This window comes from Podarcis cretensis (assembly GCF_951804945.1).
Source record: "Podarcis cretensis genome assembly, chromosome: 5".
Taxonomy (NCBI): Eukaryota; Metazoa; Chordata; class Lepidosauria; order Squamata; family Lacertidae; genus Podarcis; species Podarcis cretensis.
In genome coordinates this window covers 15,137,343-15,163,135 of record NC_137174.1, presented here as the reverse complement: position 1 = coordinate 15,163,135, position 25,793 = coordinate 15,137,343, and the positions used below count along the sequence as shown (strand labels likewise).

The 25,793-nt window shown below is 44.7% G+C and overlaps 2 protein-coding genes across 20 annotated transcripts in view; both read left to right on the top strand.

Annotated features, from left to right (window-relative positions):
- The window catches only part of CAMK2G (calcium/calmodulin dependent protein kinase II gamma), a 164,907-nt gene extending 159,347 nt beyond the window's left edge, over positions 1-5,560 (top strand). For 18 of the 19 annotated variants that reach the window (XM_079975224.1, XM_079975222.1, XM_079975220.1 and 15 more), the window contains 2 exons: positions 510-758; positions 2,717-5,560. In XM_079975224.1, the coding sequence (XP_079831350.1) occupies positions 510-745 (236 nt within the window). In that variant the 3' untranslated portion in view covers positions 746-758; positions 2,717-5,560. The remainder of the gene's footprint in view (positions 1-509; positions 759-2,716) is intronic. The other variant, XM_079975217.1, reaches the window with a different exon arrangement.
- A 10,530-nt stretch (positions 5,561-16,090) lies between these two features.
- The window catches only part of NDST2 (N-deacetylase and N-sulfotransferase 2), a 106,959-nt gene continuing 97,256 nt past the window's right edge, over positions 16,091-25,793 (top strand). The window contains exon 1 of the mRNA XM_079975133.1: positions 16,091-16,215. The gene's annotated coding sequence lies outside the window, so the exon portion shown is untranslated. The remainder of the gene's footprint in view (positions 16,216-25,793) is intronic.

The window sequence follows — 25,793 nt, the reverse complement described above, 5'->3', positions numbered from 1 at the left end:
CTTTCCTCCGTGCTATAACCAACACTTGAAAGATAGCCACTTATAAGCAAGCTCTGACTGTTGGAATCTCTGAAGGCTCCCCAGAGGCAGGCAGAGAAAAATGATGGCTCCTTTCTCTGCATGTTGTTTATGTTTGTTTTATTTCTCCTTAGCAGTCAACTTTTCCTGGTGTTGCATATATATATATATATATGTTCCTTTTCAATTTTCAATGAATCCTTTAGGTTCACAGTGTAATAATAAAAAAAAGTAACCTGGTTCTCCAGGAGCCTGAGATTAATTCATTTTAAGAAATTTATTGGAGGGACTGGAGCATAGAAGCAATTAGGAAAAGGAAGGGGTTTTGTGGTGCACTTGGTCGGACTGCTTCATTATGGTCTGACTGGGATGGAAAGAAAGCCAAAAGACATGTGATCTATTGGGGGAAGTGACCAAAGTAATGAACGAAATAAACCTGTTTCTCTTTGCGAGGTTAGGGAGAATGCTCATTGTTTCACATGTCTCCCCAGTATTGTCCAAGAACAACAGCAAGCCAATCCACACCACCATCCTGAACCCCCACGTTCACGTTATTGGTGATGACGCAGCCTGCATTGCCTACATCCGCTTGACACAGTATATCGACGGTCAAGGCCGACCCCGCACCACGCAGTCGGAAGAAACCCGTGTTTGGCACCGCCGTGACGGCAAGTGGCTGAATGTCCACTACCACTGCTCTGGGGCCCCAGCAGCTCCACTCCAGTGAAGCTGAAAGATGGGTATGTTGGGCCAGGAAAGTCTCTCCAGTACAAAGAGGAAGTATAATACGGCAGAGGAAGCCTTACCAAGGAGACCTGTGGATGGGAACTTGCAAAGATACATGGCAGTTCAAATCTCTTGGCTAAGTAGATAATGCTCACTACTGTTTTTCCAGCAGTGAAGCGCAAAGCATGCTGAAGGTGTCAGACCTATCAGGTAGGGGTGGAAAAGGCAAAGGAGAAGGATGAACAAAACAAATGTAGTTTTCTCCCCTTAGTGTTGTTTCACGGTTATCATTGTTTGGCCATCAAGATTGGTGGGAGGTTCCAGCTGCCTCAAAAGACGTCTCCAGTCCCTGGAGGTGCAGGCTAACTCAGTGCTGAATTCCCTCCTGTCTACAAGAATAGAAATTCACCAAGCCAGAATTTTATTATCGATGCCTGGTGTTTCTCATGGTCTCCTGTTGAAGACTGTGTTGGGCAAAAGCATGCACAAAATGCTGCGTGTCCCAATGTCTGGAATTGTTGAAGATTTAGCTTTGACAGCTTCAGAAGAGTGTTGGATACTTAATTTAGACAGAAAGCACTCAAGGCTGAAAGTCATAAAGTAAATATATGTTTAGTTTTATAGCAGTTTAGTTCCAGGGAAGGAGCCAACCTCTGGTTGTTACAATGCTACAGGTTAGAAGGATGTACCATACACTGAAGCCTACATTTCTTGGCTCCTGACTTGATCCCCTCACTTCCTGTATTCACATAGATAAGAAGGAAATAAATTGTTCCAACCTGTTCCAACATTTTACTCCTGATATCATCTGCAATGATAAACAGCGTAGTTAATCTGCTCATGCTGTTAATACATTTATATTTTTATACATCTAGGAACATGTCAATTCTGTGCACAAGTGAAGTACTACAGTTTGGTTGCATTTTAAAGGCACCTTAACCCATCTCCCAGTTCATTCTCTTTGACATGAATTCCTTTTGGTCTTTTTCCACCACTGAATCTTGAACCGTGGTTAAACATTTCATTGGCACCACCCTTCTTGGGGAATCTTGACTTCCACTAAATGCAGTGCTGAGATTACAGTTAACTCAAGTTAAAATACTTAATGGGAGCTTGCAAAAACAGGACCCCCCCCCAAAAAAAAACACCTGCCTAATTATGCCAGCTGCTGGGTAATGTCAGCTGTTCCATTAACCTGGCCACAGTGATCCATGCGACGGTCACCTCCAGGCTTGACTACTGTAATTCGCTCTACGCGGGGCTGCCCTTGAAGCTGTCCCAGAAACTCCAGCAGGTGCAGAATGCTGCAGCGAGGCTCCTCACGGGGTCTCTGCCATGGGAGCATATTCACCCAGTGCTTTTCCAGCTGCACTGGCTCCCAGTAGAGTACAGGGTCAGGTTTAAGGTGCTGGTTTTGACCTTTAAAGGCCTTCATGGCCTAGAACCCTCATACCTACGGGACCGCCTCTCCCGGTATGCCCCACGGAGAGCCTTAAGGTTCATAAATAGCAACATCCTAGTGGTCCCGGGCCCTAAGGAAGTTAGATTAGCTTCAACCAGAGCCAGGGCCTTTTCAACTCTGGCTCCGGCCTGGTGGAACGCACTGTCTCTTGAGACCAGGGCCCTGCAGGATCTGATTTCTTTCCGCAGAGCCTGTAAGACAGAGTTGTTCCGCCTGGCCTTTGGCTTGGAGCCAATTTGATTCCCTCCCCCTCTTTCTTTTTTCTTTTTCTTTCTCCTCCTGCGATGAGGCTACATTTTAATATTTTAATGTTGAATTTTAATTTTGTTTTTAAGTTGTATTCATTCAACTTGTTTTTATTATTGCTTGTTAGCCGCCCTGAGACCGGCCTTGACTGGGGAGGGCGGGGTATAAATAAAAATTATTATTATTATTATTATTATTATTATTATTATTACATTTTCTTCTGTCTTCCCACCCTTCAAATCCGTCTCCTCTTTCTGACTGCAGCAGCTTTCGGAGATACTCGGCGGGAGGGCAATATCTTCTCAGCAAGCAGCTCTGGAGTGCCTGAATTACAGCAACGGTCATGTTCGTTTTGACGTTTAAAAAAAAAAAAAATGAATTACAAACCGGCAGCAGCCAAATGCACGAAACCCTGCATGAATCTGATGCTCCGGGCGCTGCCGCCTTTCTGTTGTTTTTCCATGGATCCATCGTGTCTGTTTCTGCTGTACGAAGGTGTCTTTTAAATCTCAAGAGAGAAACCCATATTGTTTGTATAGAAAAGAGATCATCATCCATGACGGAGTGTCCAGCGCCTCCTCTCCAGGGCTGATGATGGGGCAGCAGCTGTGGAGCATCTTTCGGAACCGGAGCAAAGAAGGGGGAAGAGAAAGCAGCTCAGGCAGCAAAATGCTGGAACCTGTGCTCTGTGAAGGCACAGTGGGAACTAACATGTCCGGGCTATGCTGCAGCTTTAATCGGCGAGATGTGGCTGGCGGCGAGCTCTCGGGGGCCAGCGTGGAGAAAAGGGGGCAAGGTGGAAGGAGGACATTTCTCAGCCCTTTGCCATACAGCAGACTGACTTGAGCCCAAGGGTCAGCGGTGGAGATGTGCAGCAGCCAGCCGTTTGCTCGGCCACTGGGTCCCACTGATGGACTGCGTTAAAATGAACAAGAATGTTTTAAGGAACAATTGTGAGCTGGATTAAATAGCGTAGGAGCTTGCTCTTCAGAGGTGCACTGATTTTTATTTTATTTTTTCAGAAACAGCCACTCCTTGGAGGCATGAAATCAGCTTATAAGGGCAAAGTTTAAGAGCAAATGATATTAGGGGGAAGAGGGTACATGAATGGCTTGTTTTGATTTTGTTTTGTTTAGAATAGATGGGATCCAGATTGCTGCGAAATATGTGCTGCTTAGGAAACAGTTGAAAAGCTTTGTGTTAACATCCTGCCCTGAAGTTTTGCACACACACATGCGTTAGCTTCCTGTATGGTGTGTAACTTAGTTTGTGTTTTATACTGAAATAGATTCTATATATATATAAATATATATATGCACCCCTGTAACTATGGGGCTTGCTGGTTTCCCAGTTTTATTTGTTTTCTGATAAATGAGCAAAGGGAGCCAGCGACTTCAGGCAAGTGCTTTTTCCACTAGCCCAGTCCCTCTGACACAGCTTTGTTTCCTGTTGTTCCATTGGGTGTATTTTATTTTATTTAATCTCTCTCCCTCCTATCATCTGTGGTGGTGTGTTTACTCAGTTAAACGTTGAGTCAGAACTTTGGTTTTACTTTATGCAGAAGGTTCTCCAGTTTCTGCTGTAGTTACAACTAGGAACCCAACACACCCATATAGGGGATTGCCAGTTTGCATTGGCCACAATTGTCTCCCTTGCCACCAAGAAGGGCAAGCATTGCTCTTTATTCCCTACATAGAAAATGTTTGACAGTTGTACACCTTGGCCATTGTTTTACCCATTTTTATGTAGTAGAAGCGGGATAGAATCCTTCCCGGTAAACTTTGACGTTCAGATTGACTCCCTGTCTTCTAGACACGGAGAACACCAAATCTCTTTTGCATGTATGGTCACTTAAATTTGAGAATATGGGATTCCATTATATTACACTCCACCCCTTTGCTGCCTATAAAGGACTAAGCAGAATAGCAGGAAGACAACCTTTTGATGGAGTTTTAGGACAACAGAAAGTTGCGACGATCCCATGGAACAGAAGGAATGTGTTTTCTACTTTGCAGTGAACATCCTAGCTTCTGTTACTGCTAACAAGGCTGATAGCTCAGTCCCACGGCATTTATCACAGCTTATCTTCAGCACAGCAAAGGGAATTTACCCTTTGCGAGGTTTGTCTGCGCAAATCCTTCAACCCTTTTCAGCCTCGTCTAGAGCCAGGTGAAGGAGAAAAGGAATGCTGTCTCAAGTAGAAGTGAGACCTTTAATGTAAAAAATCCTTAGATAGCACTAAGCTTAGTGAGTGAGGCGACAAAGAAAATCCTTGATAATTTTATTCAGGTTTTTAACAATAAAGCCACGAAGTGGGGAACAGGAAATTAGTTATGCAGCTTTTTAAAAATGACAAATTCTGCATGCTTTTAGGTCTGATCTTTCCTTGTCTCTTTATCTGAAGATTATTAATGATAAACCCTCTCTGTATTAAGTATCTGCATCTTTCAAAAATATTTTTTTTGGAACAGTTTTGAGTTGAAGTTTTTTGTCTTTGTTTTTGCACAGTCCTCGAGACATGTTCTAATTTAATGAGAACCTTAGCTTGGTATGGCCATTATCCAACACAGCTATAAACCTTTAGCATTCTTAATGTTCTCTTATGGGGTTAATGTAAGCATCTATATATAATATTATATCAAGTTTTAAACAAGAAATGGAAGATGTTTGATGCAAAAATTTTGCATGATAGAGAATTAATTGAAATCAAGTTAGGCTTTTTTCTGAATGTTGGTAGAACCTTCATAGCTTTGTTATAATGAAACCTTGAACCGGAAATATTTAATAAAATAACATTTAAATGGTGCAAAGTCATATAGTACTCTTGTATTCTCCTGAATCTTTGGGGAAAATAGGCCTTGGGCAGTTTAGACACACACTGCTTTCTCAAATCTGCTAATAAGAGGCAAATTCATTTGATTGCATTTTTCATTTCTGGTGAATCAGCTCGTTTTGGATATGTGTATAAATATGATAGCCGACCTATAGAAAAGGAAAAAGAATGCAAAGAAATTAGTGCACCCAAAAATATTGCTGGGACGCAATAGAATTTTGTTGAATTACTGCTGACTTGCTACATATTAAAAAATCATGTTGTGTTACACACTCCTTTTTGTTTTATGCCACCCGAGTTATTGCAAATCTCTTGCCTTTTTATGAGGACAAAATAGGTATGAAGTCTAGTGTGGTGCGCTGCAACTAAACCATGTTGCATTACATTAGACCCAGTGTTGTTTGATGATACATCAGATGCCTTGTCATTCTTTTTTTTTACTTTTTACTTTTTCTGTGTTCAGTTTTGGTGATGATTGATTCTGGAGATCTTGAGTGGAAAATGGGGAGAGCTGGCTCTAGGTTTTGGTGGACCATTGGTAGGCTTCTCTTCTCTTTATTTTAAGGCAAAAAGAGAGTGCAAAGAGCTCTGAAAGGACTTCTCCAAACGGAATGAATGGACGTTAAAATGGCAAATGCAGTTCAGTGAAAACAGGTGTAAATCGATGCATGCCGGGGCAGAGAATTTTCATTTCACTTATACGCTCATGAGGTCTGAAGTGGTGGTGAGTAACCAGAAAGGAACCTTGATGTTGACCCAGGGTGCAGCAGCTGTGAACAAGGCAACTTACATGGTAGGGATCAATAGGAAAGGAATTGAAAATAAAACTGCCAGTATAATAATGCCATTACAGTGGTACCTCAGGCTACATACGCTTCAGGTTACAGACTCCGCTAACCCAGAAATAGTGCTTCAGGTTAAGAACTTTGCTTCAGGATGAGAACAGAAATCGTGCTCCAGCGGTGCGGCGGCAGTTGTTGTTGTTGTTGTTTAGTCGTTTAGTCGTGTCCGACTCTTCGTGACCCCATGGACCAGAGAACGCCAGGCACTCCTGTCCTCCACTGCCCCCCGCAGCTTGGTCAGACTCATGCTGGTAACCTCGAAAACACTATCCAACCATCTCGTCCTCTGTCACCCCCTTCTCCTTGTGCCCTCCATCTTTCCCAACATCAGGGTCTTCTCCAGGGAGTCTTCTCTTCTCATGAGGTGGCCAAAGTACTGGAGCCTCAGCTTCACAATCTGTCCTTCCAGTGAGCACTCAGGGCTGATTTCCTTCAGAATGGAGAGGTTTGATCTTCTTGCAGTCCATGGGACTCTCAAGAGTCTCCTCCAGCACCATAATTCAAAAGCATCAATTCTTCGGCGATCAGCCTTCTTTATGGTCCAGCTCTCACTTCCATACATCACTACTGGGAAAACCATAGCTTTAACTATACGGACCTTTGTTGGCAAGGTGATGTCTCTACTTCTCAAGATGCTGTCTAGGCCTGTCATTGCCCTTCTCCCAAGAAGCAGGCGTCTTTTAATTTCGTGGCTGCTGTCACCATCTGCAGTGATCATGGAGCCCAAGAAAGTAAAATCTCTCACTGCCTCCATTTCTTCCCCTTCTATTTGCCAGGAGGTGATGGGACCAGTAGCCATGATCTTCGTTTTTTTGATGTTGAGGCCCCATTAGCTAAAGTGGTGCTTCAGGTTAAGAACAGTTTCAGGTTAAGAACGGACCTCCGGAACGAATTAAGTACTTAACCCGAGGTACCACTGTATTATTATTATTATTATTATTATTATTACTACAGGCAGCTCTGTATCGGGAAGTTTTTAAAGGTTGATCTTTTATTATGTTTCAATATATGCTGTAAGCCGCCCAGAGTGGCTGGGAAAACCCAGCCAGATGGGCGGGATATAAATAATAAATTTATAATAATACAAATCTATGGTGTGACCACATTTGGAATACTGTGTACAGTTCTTACTGCCCCACCTCAAGAAGGGCATTGTAGAGTTGGGAGAAGGCTCAAAAAAGAACAGCCAAAATTACTAAGAGGATGGAGCAACTCTTCTATGAAGAAAGGTTGCAGTGTTTGGTACTTTTTAGTTCAGAGGAAAGGCAAGTGACATGAGAGTAGTTTATAAAATTGTGCATGGTATTAAAAAAAAAAAAAAAGAGCGGATTTTTTTCTCCCTGTCTCATGACACCAGAATTTGTGGACAATCCAGTAAAGCTGAATGTTGGAAGATTCAGGACAGGTAAAAAGAATTTCTTCATGCAGCACCTGGTACAGCACATGTTAAAATTATGGCCCTATCTTTCACAGGAGGCAGTGATGGCCGCCCACTTGGATGGCTTCAGGAGATTAGACCGTTTCATGGAGGACCAGGCTATCATTGGCTACCAGCCATGAGGTCTATGTTTTACCTCCACAGTCAGAGGTGTCACATCCCTGAATACCAGCTACTAGCAATCACAGGTGAGCAGAATGCTCTTGCACTCATGTCAAACTTGTAGGCTTCTGGCTGCCCACTGTGAGAAAAGAATGCTAGACTGTGAGAACAGGATGTTAGATGTGCCATGTAGCTGATGCATCATTCTATTCCTGTGTTCCTCAGCACAGTGTGGTCCCTCGCCAAGAGAATGGACAGGTGGCCAGGACTCCTCCTTTCTGCCACCTGCTAACTCTTCCATATAGACAAGAATGTGAGTAGATGACAGTAGTAGCAAGGAACAGCCATCACTTGCTCATTCTTCTCCTGTCGTCTTTTGGGCTGTTGTACGAATTCAGCGCAGAGGGAAAGAACAGGTGAAAACACCATGGGGGGCTGTTCATCCCACCACTGACTCACCTGCTCAGGAGCAGATCAGGAGTCAGCATTGGGGCACTCCAGGGCCTCTTCATCTGCCTGAATATGCCAACCACTGACACTACCTCTGGGGGAAATGGTTAAGCATTAATTTTATCTGATATTCCTCTATTCAGAATTGTTGCTTGCCAGGACTGCTTTGTTAAAATACAGAAGAAGAGGCCTCATTACTGGTTGTAAAGGTACATTTGGAAGACAAGAGTATGTCCTCTTGTTCTTCACCTGAGCACCCACTGAGTTGAATGAACTTGTGTTGAACTACCATGCACTTTTTTCCTTTTTTGTTCACCCAAACCTACTTCACCTATTGCTTGCAAAATGGCTATCCTGTTTCACCTTCATACACTATTATCTTTAACAAGTGTTTGAAAAGAACGGTGGGTGTGTTTGTCAATTCATTAGTGGGACAGGTGTTTAAACCTCTCCTAGCTGGTACAGTGGTACCTCACGTTACAAACGCTTTGGGTTACAAACGCTTTGGGTTACAGACTCCGCTAACCCGGAAGTAGTACCTTGGGTTAAGAACTTTACTTCAGGATGAGAACAGAAATCGCACCGGGGTGGCAACGGGAGGCCCCATTAGCTAAAGTGGTACCTCAGGTTAAGAACAATTTCAGGTTAAGAACGGACCTCCGGAACGAATTAAGTTCTTAACCCGAGGTACCACTGTACTTGCTTCTATCCCAAAGACTCAAGGTGGATCATAAAGTTTATAATAACAATATTTTCACCCAATACCAAGGTAATCATATATAAGCTGAGCCTGCACCTTCTATTGTGGTAGTTCCGAGTGTCCCTCAGTTAAGAGGAGACATGGAACTTTTGTGATCTCAACATTATTTGGTGTAAACTATATGCATTTCTTCCTGAAGAAAATACTGAGAACTACAACCTAGGTCTTTAGGACGATATGTCCAAGGTTTGTATATGGCAACATGTTTAACTTGCCAGAAAAATTGAAAAATTAAGGTTGCCGGAAAAAGCCGTTGAATTGAAATGAGGTTCATAATTGTTCTGTATCTTTGGTCATAAGGTACTTTCGCATAGATGATAACACCTTCCACTAGATTGCGCTAACCAACTTGAGTGCAGCAGTTGTCACCAGAAATGCTGCATTTAATACCAATGGAGACTTGTCAAGTCTTTTTTAAAAAAAAGAGAGGAAGAAGCTGTCATGGGCCAAGATTTCCAGCGTTGAGGGTAACCCTTCCAGTTTATGTGTATTGAACTGTAATTCATTGCATAGTGCATATATAAAATGGAACCCCGGTCTTGCTAATGAAGTATTAGTAGTAAATGCTAATGATTTTGTGCTTATTAAACAACATTGCACTGAATGAAGCCTGTTCTTCGGGGGGGGGGGAGCATTTATTAACGATGATTTTCCAGAAAGCCAAGTATGCGACCACTGTCCAGACTGCTGAAATCCTCAGGCCTTTTGCTTCTGTTCTGGGAGTAATACGTTTCATGAGATTATTTCCATTAATCCAGAATTATTCAGAGTAGATTAATTTGTAGAATTAGTTCAGAACTAATAAGATGGAATTCTAACAGGAAAAAAAATGAATGAATGAAGCCTCTGAGTGTTTTATGTCAGGATTGTATAAACTTGAATCAACAAAGGAGAGCAGGGAGGATGTTGTGGCTGCAGAAAATAATAGCAGATGTAGCCTTTCACATCTAAGGAGCTTATTTAGTTCATTTTAGCCAAATAAAGTGCAGAGGGGGTCAAGGAATACCATTCAAATCCAAAAGTTGAGTGACTTTCGTTTGTCTTGTCTAGGTTACTTTAGACAAAGCAAGTAACAGCGTAACAGTTTTTACCCCAAAATAAAAACTTTTTAGCCAAAGGGTTCTCAAATCTAGATAATTTTAGAATGAAAATAGCTTTGGAATGGTAACGGAAAAGATTTGACTGCAGAAATGTTTGAGAGCAATGGCTATTAGCCACAGTAGTGAATCTTCTTATCTCCACTGTGCCTCGGAATACAAGTTGCTGAGAACAGCCGGTGCAGAGAGTGTCGCTTGCAGGCTTTCTGCGGGCAGCTGGGATTGGCCGTTGAGAGAACACAGCGCTCAACTAGATGGGCCTTTGGCCTGATCCAGCAAGCTATTATGAAATGGACTTAAAAGCTTCTTCCCCTCCATTAAATTGATGTGCAATGCTGTGCATTAGGAAGGGTGATGAATACATGAATTTTTCATGCATGGCAGATAAAAAGAAAAGGCATTTCTTGGTCTGGTTTACGTGTGATGATACTGAGTCACAGAACTCGTGGTTTCCAAACAACCTTTTAGGAACCTAGACGCAGAGGATGTTAGAGAATGGGCCACACACCTGTTTTATTCTGGTTCTCTACTCATTTTTAGTTGCATTGTCATATTGTATAAACGACTCTTTTCTTGTTTTAGTTGCTGACAAACTGAAGCTTTTGCGATGTACGCAGAAGGCTTTCCTTTCCTGAGCCACGGAATATGAGGCATATTGGAACAAAGACTGCACACTCAAAGTGGGCTTTGTGCCATCAGTTTTGTACCCTATGCCTCCAAAGCTCTTGCAGCACGATACATAGGGGTTTCTCATTTCATTCCGACAGCCGCCTTGTGTGGAAAGCTAGGTCGAGAGCACACTAGTTAGCTTCATGCCTGAGTGGCAATTTGAATCTGAAATTCCCTGGGACAACACACTATTTACTACACTGAATTGGATCTCAGTCATGCTCATTTGCTGGGGGAGGGGGGGGAGATGACACATTGCAATGAGTTTAGATGTGTATGTATCTAAAGCATTCGAAGAGGAGACCCAATTCTGCAGGTCACAGTCTGTTGTGTTTGTACCACTTCAGTCTTTCATTATGTATTTTTTGGTTGATGGATTTATTGGGGTTTTTTTAGAATCCCTGTGGTCTATTGATATTAATTAAATTTAGAAAGCAAGGAGGATGTACTCAGGATCCTAAGAGTTTAAGACATAACTCATCTTTATTAATGTACTCCTGAATATTTCTACTTGCTAAAGAAGGCAAGGGACGCGGGTGGCACTGTGGGTTAAACCAGCCTAGGGCTTGCCGATCAGAAGGTTGGCGGTTCGAATCCCCGCGACGGGGTGAGCTCCCGTTGCTCGGCCCCTGCTCCTGCCAACCTAGCAGTTCAAAAGCACATCAAAGTGCAAGTAGATAAATAGGTACCACTCCGGCAGGAAGGTAAACGGCGTTTCCATGCGCTGCTCTGGTTCGCCAGAAGCGGCTTAGTCATGCTGGCCACATGACCTGGAAGCTGTATGCCGGCTCCCTCAGCCAATAAGGCGAGATGAGCGCCACATCCCCAGAGTCGGTCACGACTGGACCTAATGGTCAGGGGTCCCTTTACCTTTACCTAAAGAAGGCAAGTACCTTGCTCATTCATATCAAAGCCCATCTCTTAAGCATCCCTGCAACAAGTGGGGAACTAGATGGTTCTCCAGAAACCAGCCAGTGGTCTACAGACATGGGCAACTTTCTTCTGTCAAGGGCTATATGCTGGTGGTGGGTGGAGGCAGAGCCAAAGTGAGTCGAGCACCCCATTCCCCCCCCCTTCCTCTTTCCCACTCATTTCCCCCTTTGCTGGCATATCTGTATAACTTTGTTTTAATCTTCCTGGCACCAAATATGACCAGATGCATATTGTGTAACATTTCCAGTGCTAATGCATGCTGAAATTTTCATCCCATTTGCCCACATCCTCTTGTTATTTTAAGACCACATTACATATGAGACAATAAGAGGTTTTCCTCACACCCATTGCTATCAAAACCTTATAAGTAATCAATAGCATATCTTTTATTTTCATTCAGTTTGTTCGAATAAATGGTTACCACACAGTTCTGATAAATGGTTACCACACAGTTAAAAAGAATGCCTTCTAAACTTCATAAAACACATAGCATCAATTAATTTATATAGGAACAAATATTAAGCTTGGTGTCAAGAACTTATGCTACCATATAACACTAGCTTATCCAAAACCGAGCAGTTCAAAAATGGAGTTTCTCATGCACTTCCTTATCTTTTTCTGCTTCTCCTATTTCCTGTTTCAAAATATACTTTGATTGCAATCCCATAACATTTTCCTGGGAGTACAATTTCTACTACTTTGCATTGGTATACTCTTGCTATTTGAAACACACACCAATGCAGGAAATTCATTGCGTTTAAGTAACCCCAGTGGGCCAGTGCATTTAGAAATGAAAAGTGCTGTGTAATACAGGCAGTTATGTGCAGGGGGGTGGATAAGACCCCCAAACTTTCTCCATCCTTGACAAATACAGTATCAGAATCCTGCTTACAAGCCAGTTAGGGTTGTGAACTTTTGCCCATTTAAACATGTTCCCATCCCACTGCACCTTTCATTTTTTTAAAAGGCAGCCTTGACCTGTACTGAAAACTGGAGTTCTGATTACAGAGTTGCCATGGAAACCTCGCCTTTCTCACCTAAGCTATTCATTGGCTGCCTGACCTGGCACAAACCTTTTCTTGTTCTGTGTTCTCCTTATGTGACATGGCAGGGCTATCAATAATCTGCACTACCAAGAGGCAACAATATGTTTTTAGGTTAACACTATCGGGTTTTCACTCGGAGGTACCCATAAATGCTCAGCCACTGAATCCCCTCACGCTACAAGGTTGCTGAAGGATTACAATAGAATCTAATCTTCCTTACCCAAAAGCATTTCATATATCCCACTCCAGAACAGGAGTGTCATTCCATGTTTCAGTATAGCAGGGAAAAGCAAGATTTCAAGGTTCAGTGTGATTTGGCCTAGGCTTGAATAAATCCAAGATTTATTCCATATACTATATGGATTTACATTTGCAGTGAAATTGGAAAAGGTCGGTGTAATTTAGGAGCATTTCTTATGGCACCTCCTCCTCACTTCATAGCAGCAAGAGATTGAGGTGGTCATGAGATATGGACTGAAAAACTGAAGGGAGTAACAGCCTTCCTGCACTCTTTAAATTTATTATTTGCCCCCCAATCCTTTCTCTGTATGATTCTACCCCCCCCACTGCTTTATGAATACTTATTTTAAATAGTTTTAATAACACCCTTCATCAAACTGGTTCTAGGTTCAGTAGCGAGCTGTGGCTCACGTATTTCTGATGTGTACAGAATCACAGAATTGTAAGTTGGAAGGGACCCAAAGGATCAACCCCATCAAATACAGGAATCCTATGCACAGCGTTCTCTCGGTGGGCTTGAACCACCAAGTTTCTGGCTCACAGCCAGCCACACTGACCTGTTCGTGCCACCTGAGATGCCTCACATCCAGTTAGAACCTGAAATACTCCTAGTGTCTCATACAGTCGTCTGAACTTCGAGTCTGATGAGCAAGGCTGCTGCTGGCTGACTTACTACAATAAATCAATTTTAACACCTAAAGTGCTGCTGCCTGCTGAATGAAATAGCTGCTGTCATCCATCCCTTGAAGTTTTCCTGGTGTCTTAAGTCTGCTTCTTCAGTTCCTCTGAACTAAAAGCTGGAAACAGTGTTTTTACTGAACTCTGTAATTCACATCTGTGGCGGTGTCACTACCCAATGTATAATCATGACCTCAACAAGTTGTCACATTTTCTTTTCCACTGTTCTTGCGGCCAAGTTTTTATACCAAGGCACACCTCTGAAAGCCACAACCGGTACCTTCTGCTCTAAATAAAACCTGGTGTTGGCCAATTGCAGAAATGCAGCTCAATTCAGACAAATGTAGTCATCCCTGGCAAGCAGACACTGGTGAGTTTTATGATAATTAAACTATAGACAAGATCACTTCAATCTACCTAAAACCAAATCAAGCAGACAGTTACGTTAATTTACATGTGCCCAGAGGTCAACCAAAAAAGGTTTTCAACCCTCTCCAAAAGTGCTCAGGTTTGGGCTTTAGAGTGCCTAAAGTGGAAGAGAAAAATTGTCGTCCTTTCCCTGTACACTTACGTATGCTGTCTGCCCCTGCCTCTAAACAGTCATGCATTAGCAGTTTAGCATGATTTGCAAAGAAAAAGCTCCGGTATATGGGCTTCCATGCTATTGGAACACCAGATTGGGAATAGGCTTTTCCTTTGCAAGGCTAGGAAGCTTGCCGGGTGCAGGAATAAGAGCATGAGTGTGATGCTCCCTTCATGAGTTAATCTTGCGCTAGTTTTTCTACTTACAAGGGTCATCTAGTCGAACCCCCTGCAATGCAGGAATCTTAGCTAAATCATGCATAACAGATGGTCATCCAATCGCTGCTCAAAAACGTCCAAGAAAGGATGGTAGAATGGAGAGCATAATTTCACTGCAAGTGAGAGGGGTGCATTTTTTTAAAAAATTCTAGAATAAGAAAACACACACACACAGCCAGAACGTTTATAGATCAGCTCCACCCCTGCTGTGCTAATTTTCTACTTGCAAATAAGAGATTTCATTCTTTGAGGCAGAAAACATTCACACAAAAATGCAATCAGCAACCCGCCCTACATCCTGTTGTACCACCTCCAGCCTCCTTATTAAACATTACCTGACATACTCAGAAGGTAAAATTAAAACCCCTCGATTTCCCAAGAACAGTTTATGTGCTTCTTCATCAAACGCAGGCATACCAAGCTAAACGTCCAGTCACAAAACATAATAGCCGATTTGAATTCCTCACAGTGGGAAACATATTTTTAAGATGCCTCGCCGAAGGAAATTGCAAAAACTAGTCTCGCACCCTACTGTCGTGTGGGGCTTATTAACACATATTAACAAACGTGGTTCACATATTCACAACCTAAGTGCAGAGGTTGCAGCATTTCCATCTCAAGAGGGGCTTGTTCTTGGCAGCAGCTCAGCATTGCATGAGGGAACATCCTAAGCACCATCTCTGTGCCTCTGCCCCGGCTTGTTACCCCAGATCTGCAACAGTATTTAGGGGGACATAAAAGGATGAAAGGTGGCGCTGTGTGTTAAACCACAGAGCCTAGGACTTGCCGATCAGAAGGTCGGCTGTTTGAATCCCCGCGATGGGGTGAGCTCCCGTTGCTCGGTCCCTGCTCCTGCCAACCTAGCAGTTCAAAAGCACAGCAAAGTGCAAGTAGATAAATAGGTACCGCTCCAGCGGGAAGGTAAACGCACTTCTCTGGTTTGCCAGAAGCAGCTTAGTCATGCTGGCCACGTGACCCAGAAGCTGTACGCCGGCTCCCTCGGCCAATAAATTGAGATGAGTGCCGCAACCCCAGAGTCGGTCACGACTGGACCTAATAGTCAGGGGTCTCTTTACCTTTACCTAAAAGGATGAAAACACACGCATAGATGTATTTCAACTCTCCCAACAGTTTGACTCCATCCCCCAAAGGCGTGCTCCTCCATAGTCTCCCGAGATCATAGCATAGCATTGCTAAAAGTTGGAGGGTCGCATCTGAACTCTAAACCCCTTTGGCAATAGCAAGGAATCTTTGACTTAGCCTGGGGCTCGAACCCACGAAACCCTCCGATGTCAGAGTCAAGCGCTCTACCGACTGAGCTATCCCAGATGTCAACTACATATATGTGCGTGTGTAGTTTTTTTTTAAAAAATATAAAATAGTACCTTGATAGTAATACCTCCCAAAAAGAAAGAAAAAAGCTTTTTTTGGGGGGGGGGTTGGGGAGTCGATGCCTTTTCACAACTCCCTTTTCTAAAAAAATAATTATTATTCCTGACGAGGCTCTGTGGAGGGTGAGGAGACGCTATCTCCCTCCGCAGGCTTCCCGCTTGAGCCGCCAGGCCGCCGGCCGGGGATTCCTCCCCCCTTCGCGGCAGCTTGCGAGCGGAGGCGGGACCGGGAAGGCGGGCGGGCGAGCGGGCGGGGGTCTCCGCCGTCTCCTCCTCCTCCTCCGCGGCCTGGCCTGCCTTGTTCCCTCCCACCCGCCCGAGTGGAAGATGGCGGCGGAGCGCAGCGGCAGCCGCGGTCTCGGCGCGCGGCCTGAGGGACCCGAGCAGTGGCCCGAAGCGGCCCGAACCTAGCGAGGCCGGCGAGCGGGCAGTTCCGGCGGCTCCAGCTGCTGCTGCCCGGTGTCGTCGTCTTCTCCGCCGCAGGTGAGGGGAGCGGCGGCGGCGGCGGCGGCGGGGCCGGCGCAAATAATACCAGCCGGGATTTGTGTTAAGCTCTGAGGGGGAGCCGAGCGAGCGAGCGAGCGTGGGTTGCCGAGGAGGCCGCGAGAAGGGAAGGAGCACCACCGGCTCGGGGTGAGGGTTTCGCCGGGCGCCCGGGTCGGCGGTTCTCACGTTCTTCCCCTGCGCCCGTGTTTCTGCCCCCGTGTCCCTTCTCGGGTCGGCGTGGCGTATCGGCTTCCAATGTCGGAGGCGGGGGGAGAGAGAGCCCCGTTCAAATCCCCTGCTCAGCCCCGAAGCTTACGGGGTGACCTTGTGGGGAGCCTCGGTGGCTCAGCCTAAGCTACCTCGCAGGCTTGTTTTATTATTATTAATAATAATAATAATTTATTATTTATTGCTATAGATATATCCGTAGCCAGACTCGTTGGGCTGCAGCCCAAGTCTATGGGCAGACAGCACTGGGGAATTGGAACAGATCAATAGGTTATCTTTTTAGGCGTCTTGGTCTCAAGCTGCTTAGGGCTTTGTATCTTGAGCAAAGGGACGCCTTCTATATATACTGTACATAGAGAGAGGGTTTAATTGATTCTCAGTTACAAACGAATCTGATAGAAAGAGAGGGGGAAATAAATAATACTGTACCCACAATAACCCACAACAGGTTGGAGTACAGAACCCTCTCCCCCTCCAAAAGTGTGTGTGGGGGGGGGGAATATAACAAGCAAATCCCAGTTGAGGTTCATTGGATGTACAGCGGTCAGATAAAAGTGTCCTTTCACAGGCTAGTTGTGAGGAGGAATACCCATATTTGGGTAATATGGCTCCTGGAGCGAGGACAAAATTGTCCACCCTCCAAATATATTAAACGTTCAGTAGGTACCAGTATCAGTATAGGTTTATTTGGGGCTTTTTTTTCAGCCAGAAGTCACCGGAACTCAGTTCCGGCACCTTTCATTGCCATTATCGGAGAACAAGGTGAGTTCCGGCACCTCTTTTTCTGGAAAAAAAAGAGCGCTGGGTTTATTACAGTGGTACCTCTAGTTACGAACTTAATTTGTTCCGGAGGTCCGTTCTTAACCTGAAACTGTTCTTAACTAGAGGTGTGCTTTCGCTAATGGGGGCCTCTTGCTGCCGCAGTGCCGTCGCCGCACGATTTTTGTTCTCATCCTGGGGCAGAGTTCTCAACTCGAGGTAACTCTTCCAGGCTAGCGAAGTTTGTAACCTGAGGCATTTGTAACTCGATGTACCACTGTTGTTGTTGTTGCTATGCGCCCCCTTGGCTCAGCTACTGTGCAAGAGAACCTCCCACACTGCCCTAAATCCGGCACTGAGAAGCCAGGCAAGCAGGGTGCCCTCCCTGCACTATACCCCGTGCTGTTTTTTCCAGCAGCGCTGGACCCGCTGGAGGATGGCCAGTTATTGGACATGCACATATAGAGAGAGGCACTCCCTCAAATATTTTAGGTGTGTTGAGCACCAGGTAAGAGAACTAAGAGAAAACAACAATCAGGTGTGTAGGGAATCTGATTGGGTTTCAGTGGGTGCGTGAGGTTACTGAGAAAAAGAAACATGTATGAGGTTAGAGATAGAGATCGTAGAGAGAGTGCAAGAGAGGAGATATTGCTCACTAGTGGGACACATGCTAAGAAATTATTAGCATAATTAGCATAATTCTTAATTATTATTAAGAAAGGATGTCTTGCAATAGGCCTTGTAAAGACTTTAAAGGGTTGCTGCCAGTTTCAGTGTGCTGTACAGGCCTGGCCTAGACTAACCAGTGGCCTGACTCTATATAAGATTGTTTGATATTTTCATAAATGTTTTCGATTAGACATTTTACTCTCTTACAATGCAATCCTAACCACGTCTACTCAGAAGTCCTATTGAATTCTAATGGGGTTAGTGGAGTTGCAATGCAGCTGTACTTACTTAATATAAGAATTTCTACTTCACATTTAAAATAATTCCCAAGGGGGATTACGACACAGAAATCAAAAGCAGAATAAAAACATTAATTCGACCTCTAGAAGCATCAACATCTGTAAAGTAGTAGCACAAGCTGAGATAAAACTTGATTAAATTAAAGGTTTGGGGGGGGTCTTTGGCTGGTGCAAAAATTACATTGAAGTAAGCATGGGGGCCGCCTCCCTGAGGACAAGCATCCAGCTTGTTGGCACAAGAAGACCCTAACCCTGGCAGCTACCCATCTCATCAGATGAGGTGGGAACCTGGAATAGCACCTCCATTGAAGATGGACAACCACATGTGGAGATAGGTGATCCTTCAGGTACCCTGGTCCCAAGCTGTAAAGGGGTTTAAAGATCAACACAGCACTTTGAACTGAGCCCACAAATGGCCCAAAAGCCAGTGCAGCTGATGGAGTTCAGTTATGATAATAATTTCCAGACCTATACAGCTACAACTGTTTTGTGTGTGTGTGTGTGTGTGTAGCGGCTTATTGGACTGGATTCAGCTGTTGTAACCACAAGTGAACTGTTTACTCTGCCCTGCTTTGCTCGCTTTCGGTCTCCCTATCTTTTTCTTCTTGCCTGAGAACACCAGCTTTACACAGCTGGCACGAAAGAGCCTGCCCCTGCTGCTCTGACTGACAGCTGTGTTGGTCCCGGCTTGCAGGAGAGAGCAGGAAGAGCCCCAATTGCAGTTGTTCTGTGTAAGAGGAGGGTTGGTTGTGGGAGAAGTAGCAAACCAGGTAAGGAACATACAACATGTTCTGTATGCTGCCCCCCCCCCCCCCGCCCAGCACTTTGAGGACACAATGGTAGCAGAGAACAAGTGCTTTTTCACCTTCATCACTGCCACAGAGTAAGCATAATGTCAGGGGCTCAGGAGCAGAGGCACAGGGAAGAGAGGAGATGGAGAGCGAAGGGGAAGAATCCGAGAGGAGCGTAGGAGAAGAGGACAGTGGACCGAGGGATTCCATGAGCCTCTCTAGCGAATCGGAAGATTCACAGAAGGGGGCGCCAGTGGCCAGGGGTAGGGGGTTCCCAAGGGGAACGCCCCAGGAGCAAGGGGGCAGCAGGGACTCCCAGAGCAGTAGCTGGAAATCAGGACCAGCTTCCCCACCAGAGCAGAGTGGGGGGGAAGAGTCCCAAGGATCGGGGCCAGTGCATTCCCCACCAGGGAGAGAAGATAAGGCAGGGCTGACCACGCCTCCATCAGAAAGTCGGACAACGGAGGAGAGGTCAGATCCGGCCAGAGTCCCGGAAGAGGGAAGCAGTGACCGAAGTAGTGTAACGGTTAGGAGAAAGGTCACTGGGCTGGCGCGAGAGGCAAGTTCAAATGTACAGGAGCGCGGGACAGCAGAGAATGAGGATTGGGAACCGGGTCCTAAAGCCCGCCGGAGGGAGGGGGAGGAGCTAAGCGACTCAGCGTCGGAAGAGTCCAGAAAGGGCAATGCCCCAGCGGGCAGGAGGACCCAGAGGAGGAGAGAGCAGCGTAAAAGGTGGAGCAGGGCTAGGATCTTAAACTGGTGTCATAGGGGAGGAGACTCAGACGGGACTTCGCCGATCTAGGGTTTAAGACGTAGGGCTGCACGCTGTGGCTTTGAAATGGAAACTGAACTTCAATAAAGACTTTTGTACATTACTACAGCCTAGCGTTGGTCCTCTGTGAGCTGGGACCTAGAGGCAGCTCTGACACATAATAATGGTTTGCTATGATTTCATGAGACTGAGTGAGTTTTCCATCTCTTCTGGCCCAGCCATTTCTGGAGATAGGCACATGGTCTTTAAGTTTTTTCATAGGGAAGATGAAAGAGTGCTTTCCATCTTCCGTTCTCCTTGAGGTTTTTTTTTTGTTGTTTTTTTTAAATACCCTGATGCCCCATTAGTACAATCTTGGGAGTTGTGGTTCCAGAGGAATGTGTTGGGTGCCATTAGGCTTGGGATAAGGTAATGGTACTTGATTATTATTTGAACTTCTAGCTTGTCCCAGGACTTGGGATAGGGAGCATAACTAGAATAACCAGCAAAACCAGAATAGATTCTAAAAGAAAATGTTACCAAGTTGTGAACTAATGAGCTAAAGTTTGTTCTCTTCTCCACCCTCCTGGAGGACTGGGATAATTTGTCTCTGGGGATTCATTTTTCAAAAAAAAGTATGTGTATATCCAATATTTGTCTCATCTCTCCCTTGCCGCTTTTGAGTTTTGCTGGTATATTTTTACCAGCCTATGTTTTCAGCAACTAATGAGCTCTGATTTGCTGCTGTTTCCTTTCATCAGGTGCTTTTTATTGCTTTTCTATGTTGCTTTTAGTTCTACATTTTAAATATATTCTCTCATTGTAGGAAAGAACCTAAAAATTGTAGCTTAGATGGAAGTGCTATTGATTTGAATTTATATTTATTTAAAATTGTTTGGTTACTACATTGCCTAAGCATGTGTCATAACAGGGGAGACTTGAAGGAATTCAGAGCAAATGCTTGGATAGTGATATTACACATTTCAACTACAACTTTCTTTCCATTTGAATATTTGTGTGGATATGCCCTCCCCATCCCCTTTTGTTAGATATGGTTCATGGCAGCTGTAAATTCTTCACACAAGGATATATAGGAAATAAAACAAAGATCTTGATTCTAGGGTTGGCATGTAAGTCAGTCAGTTGCCTATTTCCCCACTGTCAACCTTTCTTATTTAATTATACTGTCTTTTGTCTTCAATAATAGGAGCGAGTTCTGTTTGTCTCCTAGCCTTGCATTAGTTGAGGCCATGCTGAGTAGTATAGTATAGCTTCTAGAAGCCACATGCTATAACTGCAAGCATCTCTGCAAGATACAGTGGTGAAAGGTCATGGCTTTAAAGGTCACATTTTTAAAAAGTGGGTTTGTATCAAGTCTGCTCTAGAATAAAAATGAACGGGTGAAATTCTGTATCTGTCCATCAGTGGAACAGACAAAAAAAAAAAGGTTCCTCCCTCCTTCAGCTCCCACTGTGCCACTCAGATACACCCCAGATACTTGGTGGACCCTTCAGAGCAGATACGGGTGGGGATTCAGGGAAACAAGTGGAAATTGAAATGCTATTCAGAAGCACTTGAAAATGTTCTTGTGAATGTCATTCTGGTTTTAGATAGAGTGTACTGTACTGCTCTTCACTTCTTCATATTTCTATTTTGTTTGTGAACATCTAGGGGCATCATGTAGATGACACCCACTTATATTTTTTCACTCTTGTTAAATTCTGGATGTATAGTTGGTCTTGGAATGAATGCTAGAAGATGATACGGAATCAGTGAGGGATGAAATTGAAGCCTAATTGGGACAAAACAGGTTATGTTGGTAGGACAGTGTAGCTCTGGAGGTTTGTAGTTTGTAGTTTTTTGCTTGCCTGGGCAAGGTTATACTTTCCTTGAAGGATAAGTTGCAAGGGTTTCCTGTGCCACACTTTTCTCCTGAATTGTCCATGGTATCCTGAGCTGACATTTCTCCCTATGACCTGATCCCAGTCATACCTTCTTTGGTAACACCACATATTGACTCCTGTAATGTCAGTTGCACACGGGGATGCCATTGAATAATGTTTGGAGGCTGCGCCTAGTGCAGAATGCTACCTTTCAGCAAGTTCAGACCTGCCTCAAGGAACATCAAGACTTGTCTCATGACCCAGCTGCAATGACTGTCTATAATATATGCTTCCATTAAAGGCCAGCCCAAGACATTTTGGCACCTGAGGTGAGCCACAAAAATTTGCGCCCCCTCCCCAAGTCAGGGAAGATGATACGAGTGAAGTTCTACATCAGGAACCAGCTGTGAATAAAGATCTAAAGTGGGAACAACAGTGAAAGGAGAATAGCAGCACCTCCTATTTGCCAAGAGGCCTCTGTAAAGGCCAGATCTGCTGCCCCTGTGGGTCCTGCCACCCGAGGCAGTCAACTCACTTTGTCTCATGGATGGGCCCGGCCCTGCTTCCAGGCCCAATTCAATGTACTCATGATTACAGTATCTTTAAATCTCTTAAAGATCTAGAGCCTACCACCCATTTGAGAGCACTTCCAGTGTGGTGTAGAGAGCCAGTGTGGTGTAGTGGTTAAGAGCAGTGGACTCGTAATCTGGGGAACTGGGTTCGATTCCCTGCTCCTCCACATGCAGCTGCTGGGTGACCTTAGGCTAGTCACACTTCTCTCTGAAGTCTCTCAGCCCCACTCATCTCACAGAGTGTTTGTTGGGGGGGAGGAAGGGAAAGGAGAATGTTAGCTGCTTTGAGACTCCTTCGGGTAGTGATAAAGCGGGATATAAAATCCAAACTCTTCTTTTTAGGGACGCGGGTGGCGCTGTGGGTAAAACCTCAGCGCCTAGGACTTGCCGATCGCATGGTCGGCGGTTCGAATCCCCGCGGCGGGGTGAGCTCCCGTCTTTCGGTCCCAGCTCCTGCCTACCTAGCAGTTCGAAAGCACCCCTAAGTGCAAGTAGATAAATAGGTACTGCTTTATAGCGGGAAGGTAAATGGCATTTCCATGTGCTGTGCTGGTGCTGGCTCGCCAGAGCAGCTTTGTCACGCTGGCCACGTGACCCGGAAGTGTCTCTGGACAGCGCTGGCCCCCGGCCTCTTAAGTGAGATGGGCGCACAACCCTAGAGTCGGACATGACTGGCCCGTACGGGCAGGGGTACCTTTACCTTTACCTTTACATTCCCTTAAATCTGTAGGGAAGGCATTTTTCTTTTGCCATGGGAAGTCTGCAAAACCACAGATTTGTGTCCTCTTTGTGGCTGTGCCCATGCACTGAAACGTGTTTCTATCATAGGTGTGTCTGTCTACTTCACTCAGAAAGTACATGGAGGGTCTTTGGGGGACTGCAGCTGGAGGTGGATGGGAATTTGGGGAAATGGCATGGGAGAAAGATTAAATCCATCTTCCCCCAGCACCTCTGTACTGATCTAATCCAGAGCCCCTGTGACTGCTTTTAGTTAAAATTGCAGTACGATGCCCAACTTGTCCTTTAGCTACTGCTCAAAGCAGCAGTTCTCAAAGGCTTTCCTTAACCCTTGCCTTTCCTGCAAGAGCATAAGAAGAATCCTGCTGAATTAGACCAAAGCGTACCATACTTCAGCATTTAGTGGGAAGCCCCAGTGCCGAATACAAGCATTCTCGCACTCTCCTCGTCCCGATCGCCAGCGATTGGTATTCAGAAGCGTGTTGCCACTAGTACTGCAGGTAAAGGCAAGGAAAGCTGGAACTGGTCTCAAGGTGTGGGGAGCCTTGAAGCAGCAAATCCCTTGCTTGCTCCCACCCACTCTGACTGAAAAAGGCAAGGAGCAAGGTAACCCTCCTTATTTGGGAGCCACTACCTCAAGGCAAGGACATGGGTGGCGCTGTGGGTTAAACCACAGAGCCTAGGACTTGCCGATCTGAAGGTTAGCGGTTCGAATCCCCGTGACAGGGTGAGCTCCCATTGTTTGCTCCCCGCTCCTGCCAACCTAGCAGTTCGAAAGCACGTCAAAGTGCAAGTAGATAAATAGGTACTGCTCTGGCAGGAAGGTAAACGGCGTTTCCGTACGCTGCTCTGGTTCGCCAGAAACGGCTTAGTCATGCAGGCCACATGACCCGGAAGCTGTACGCTGGCTCCCTCGGCCAGTAAAGCGAGATGAGCGCCGCAACCCCAGAGTCGGTCACGACTGGACCTAATGGTCAGGGGTGCCTTTACCCTTTACCGCAAGGCACTTGGAATACCATGAAGCAGTGGTTCCAAAATGGGCAGCATATTCTTTGGCACTGTTCAGCTGCATCCTGCTCAACTAAGGGAAGGATTATGAGAGGGGGAAGTTTAACCCCTTGTCCCAGTGGATCTTCTCTAACCCCTGATGCCAGGCAGACTGGAAAGTAGCTCAGCAGCAGTGAACAGGGGGAGGGGTGCTTTGTTGGGGTTCCGGCTCAGCTATGTGAGTGTGTGCCTGTGGGTGTATATGTTTGTGTGTTCTGTGTATGGGTGTATGCATGTATCTGCATATATGTGGGGGGGGGTCTGGGGTGCCCCCCCTGGAAGGTTGGCTGCTCAGGATTGTTGCCTCTCCTTCTTTAATCAGTGTAATAGATTATATTAAATTGATTCTAACCCCTTTTAAATCAATGGTTTAATTGATTAAACATTAATAGATTTTATTACTAATTTACATATTTTACTGTTAGCACAGCCTCCTAGTGGTGCAGAAATTAAAAATAATTGATGGCACATTTTCAAAGCTAAGCAGCGTCCAGTACGGTTTCAAATTGCGTGTGGGACCATGTGTATTGTCATGTGGTAGACCTGCTCCAAGGTGAAAGACTTCTGGGAAAAGATTTATAATGAATTGAAAAAAATGATGAAATATACATTTATAAAAAAAACCAGAAGCCTTTCTTCTTGGAATAACAGGTTTGGAATTGCTCAAGAAGGATATTAAATTGTATGCCACAACTGCCGCTCGAATCTTACTAGCCAAGAAGTGGAAAACGCAAGAACTACCAACTGTGAAAGAATGGCAGATGAAGATGATGGACTTTATGGAGCTAGCTGACCTTACTGCTTTTTTCTCTTCAAAACTATTGCTTTAGTAATATATAATCAGATAGAACCAAGGTTTATTTAATTGGGTCATACGCCTATCCATTTTGATTTGTGCATTTTTCTTTAAAGAATCATGGTCAAAAAATGTTCTTTGCCATTTTTGTCAAATTCCAATGTAAACATCTAAATCTCAAAAAATGGAATAGCATCGCTTAGCACCTTCACCGTGATGATGATGATTTACGGTATATAGCCTGTTCTTTACGCTAAAGTCACAATGATTTCAACTGAAACATTAAAAACAGTTAAAACATATTACAATCACAAAAGTAGGCTGGGTCTGAGAAATATACATCTCATTAATACACATGGTACGTTAATGCCTTCTGGAACAGCTTCTTTGAATGTGTTTCTAATTGTGCCATACAGAATTGCTCTCTTCTGATGACATTTGGGTTGCTGTTCTTAGTTACTGCAAAAGTGGAGGCTAATTTGTTGTCTATGGGCACATCTCATTCTTCCCATACAGTCCTAGATTTCACTTTATAACAAATGCTGACTGTAAAAAAAAAGAAAAAGAAAAAGCCATATTATATTCTGATAGACAGTCAGTAGCTATATACTAGTTTGTGTGTTTGTAGACTGCGCAAGATTGGTGCACACATGTCAGGAAGTAGCTACAGCAAGCCTCAGGGTCACATAATCCCACAAAAGCTGGGAGGAGGTAATTGGAAGCTTTTGCGTTTAGTTAGCCACAGTTTCCTGTGTGATTCAAACTGTGAACTATGGGTAACACAAACTATGGTTAGTTTAAAGCCAGCCAGCCAGCCTCAGAAGCCATGGTTTGAAATTGGCTTGTTTTAAATTAAAACTTCATTTCCTCAGCTGTGAGAAAGGACCCTGGGGGAGCTCACAAGCTCAAGGCTCAGTGTGGCTTATTCCTTCTCATTCAGGAATGTGAGATGGTTTAGTGTAGCATGTTAACTCTTGTCTTAATTGTCTCATATTGGGACACGGCATGAAAATATCCTCATTAGCAGGGCTGTTCAGAAAGT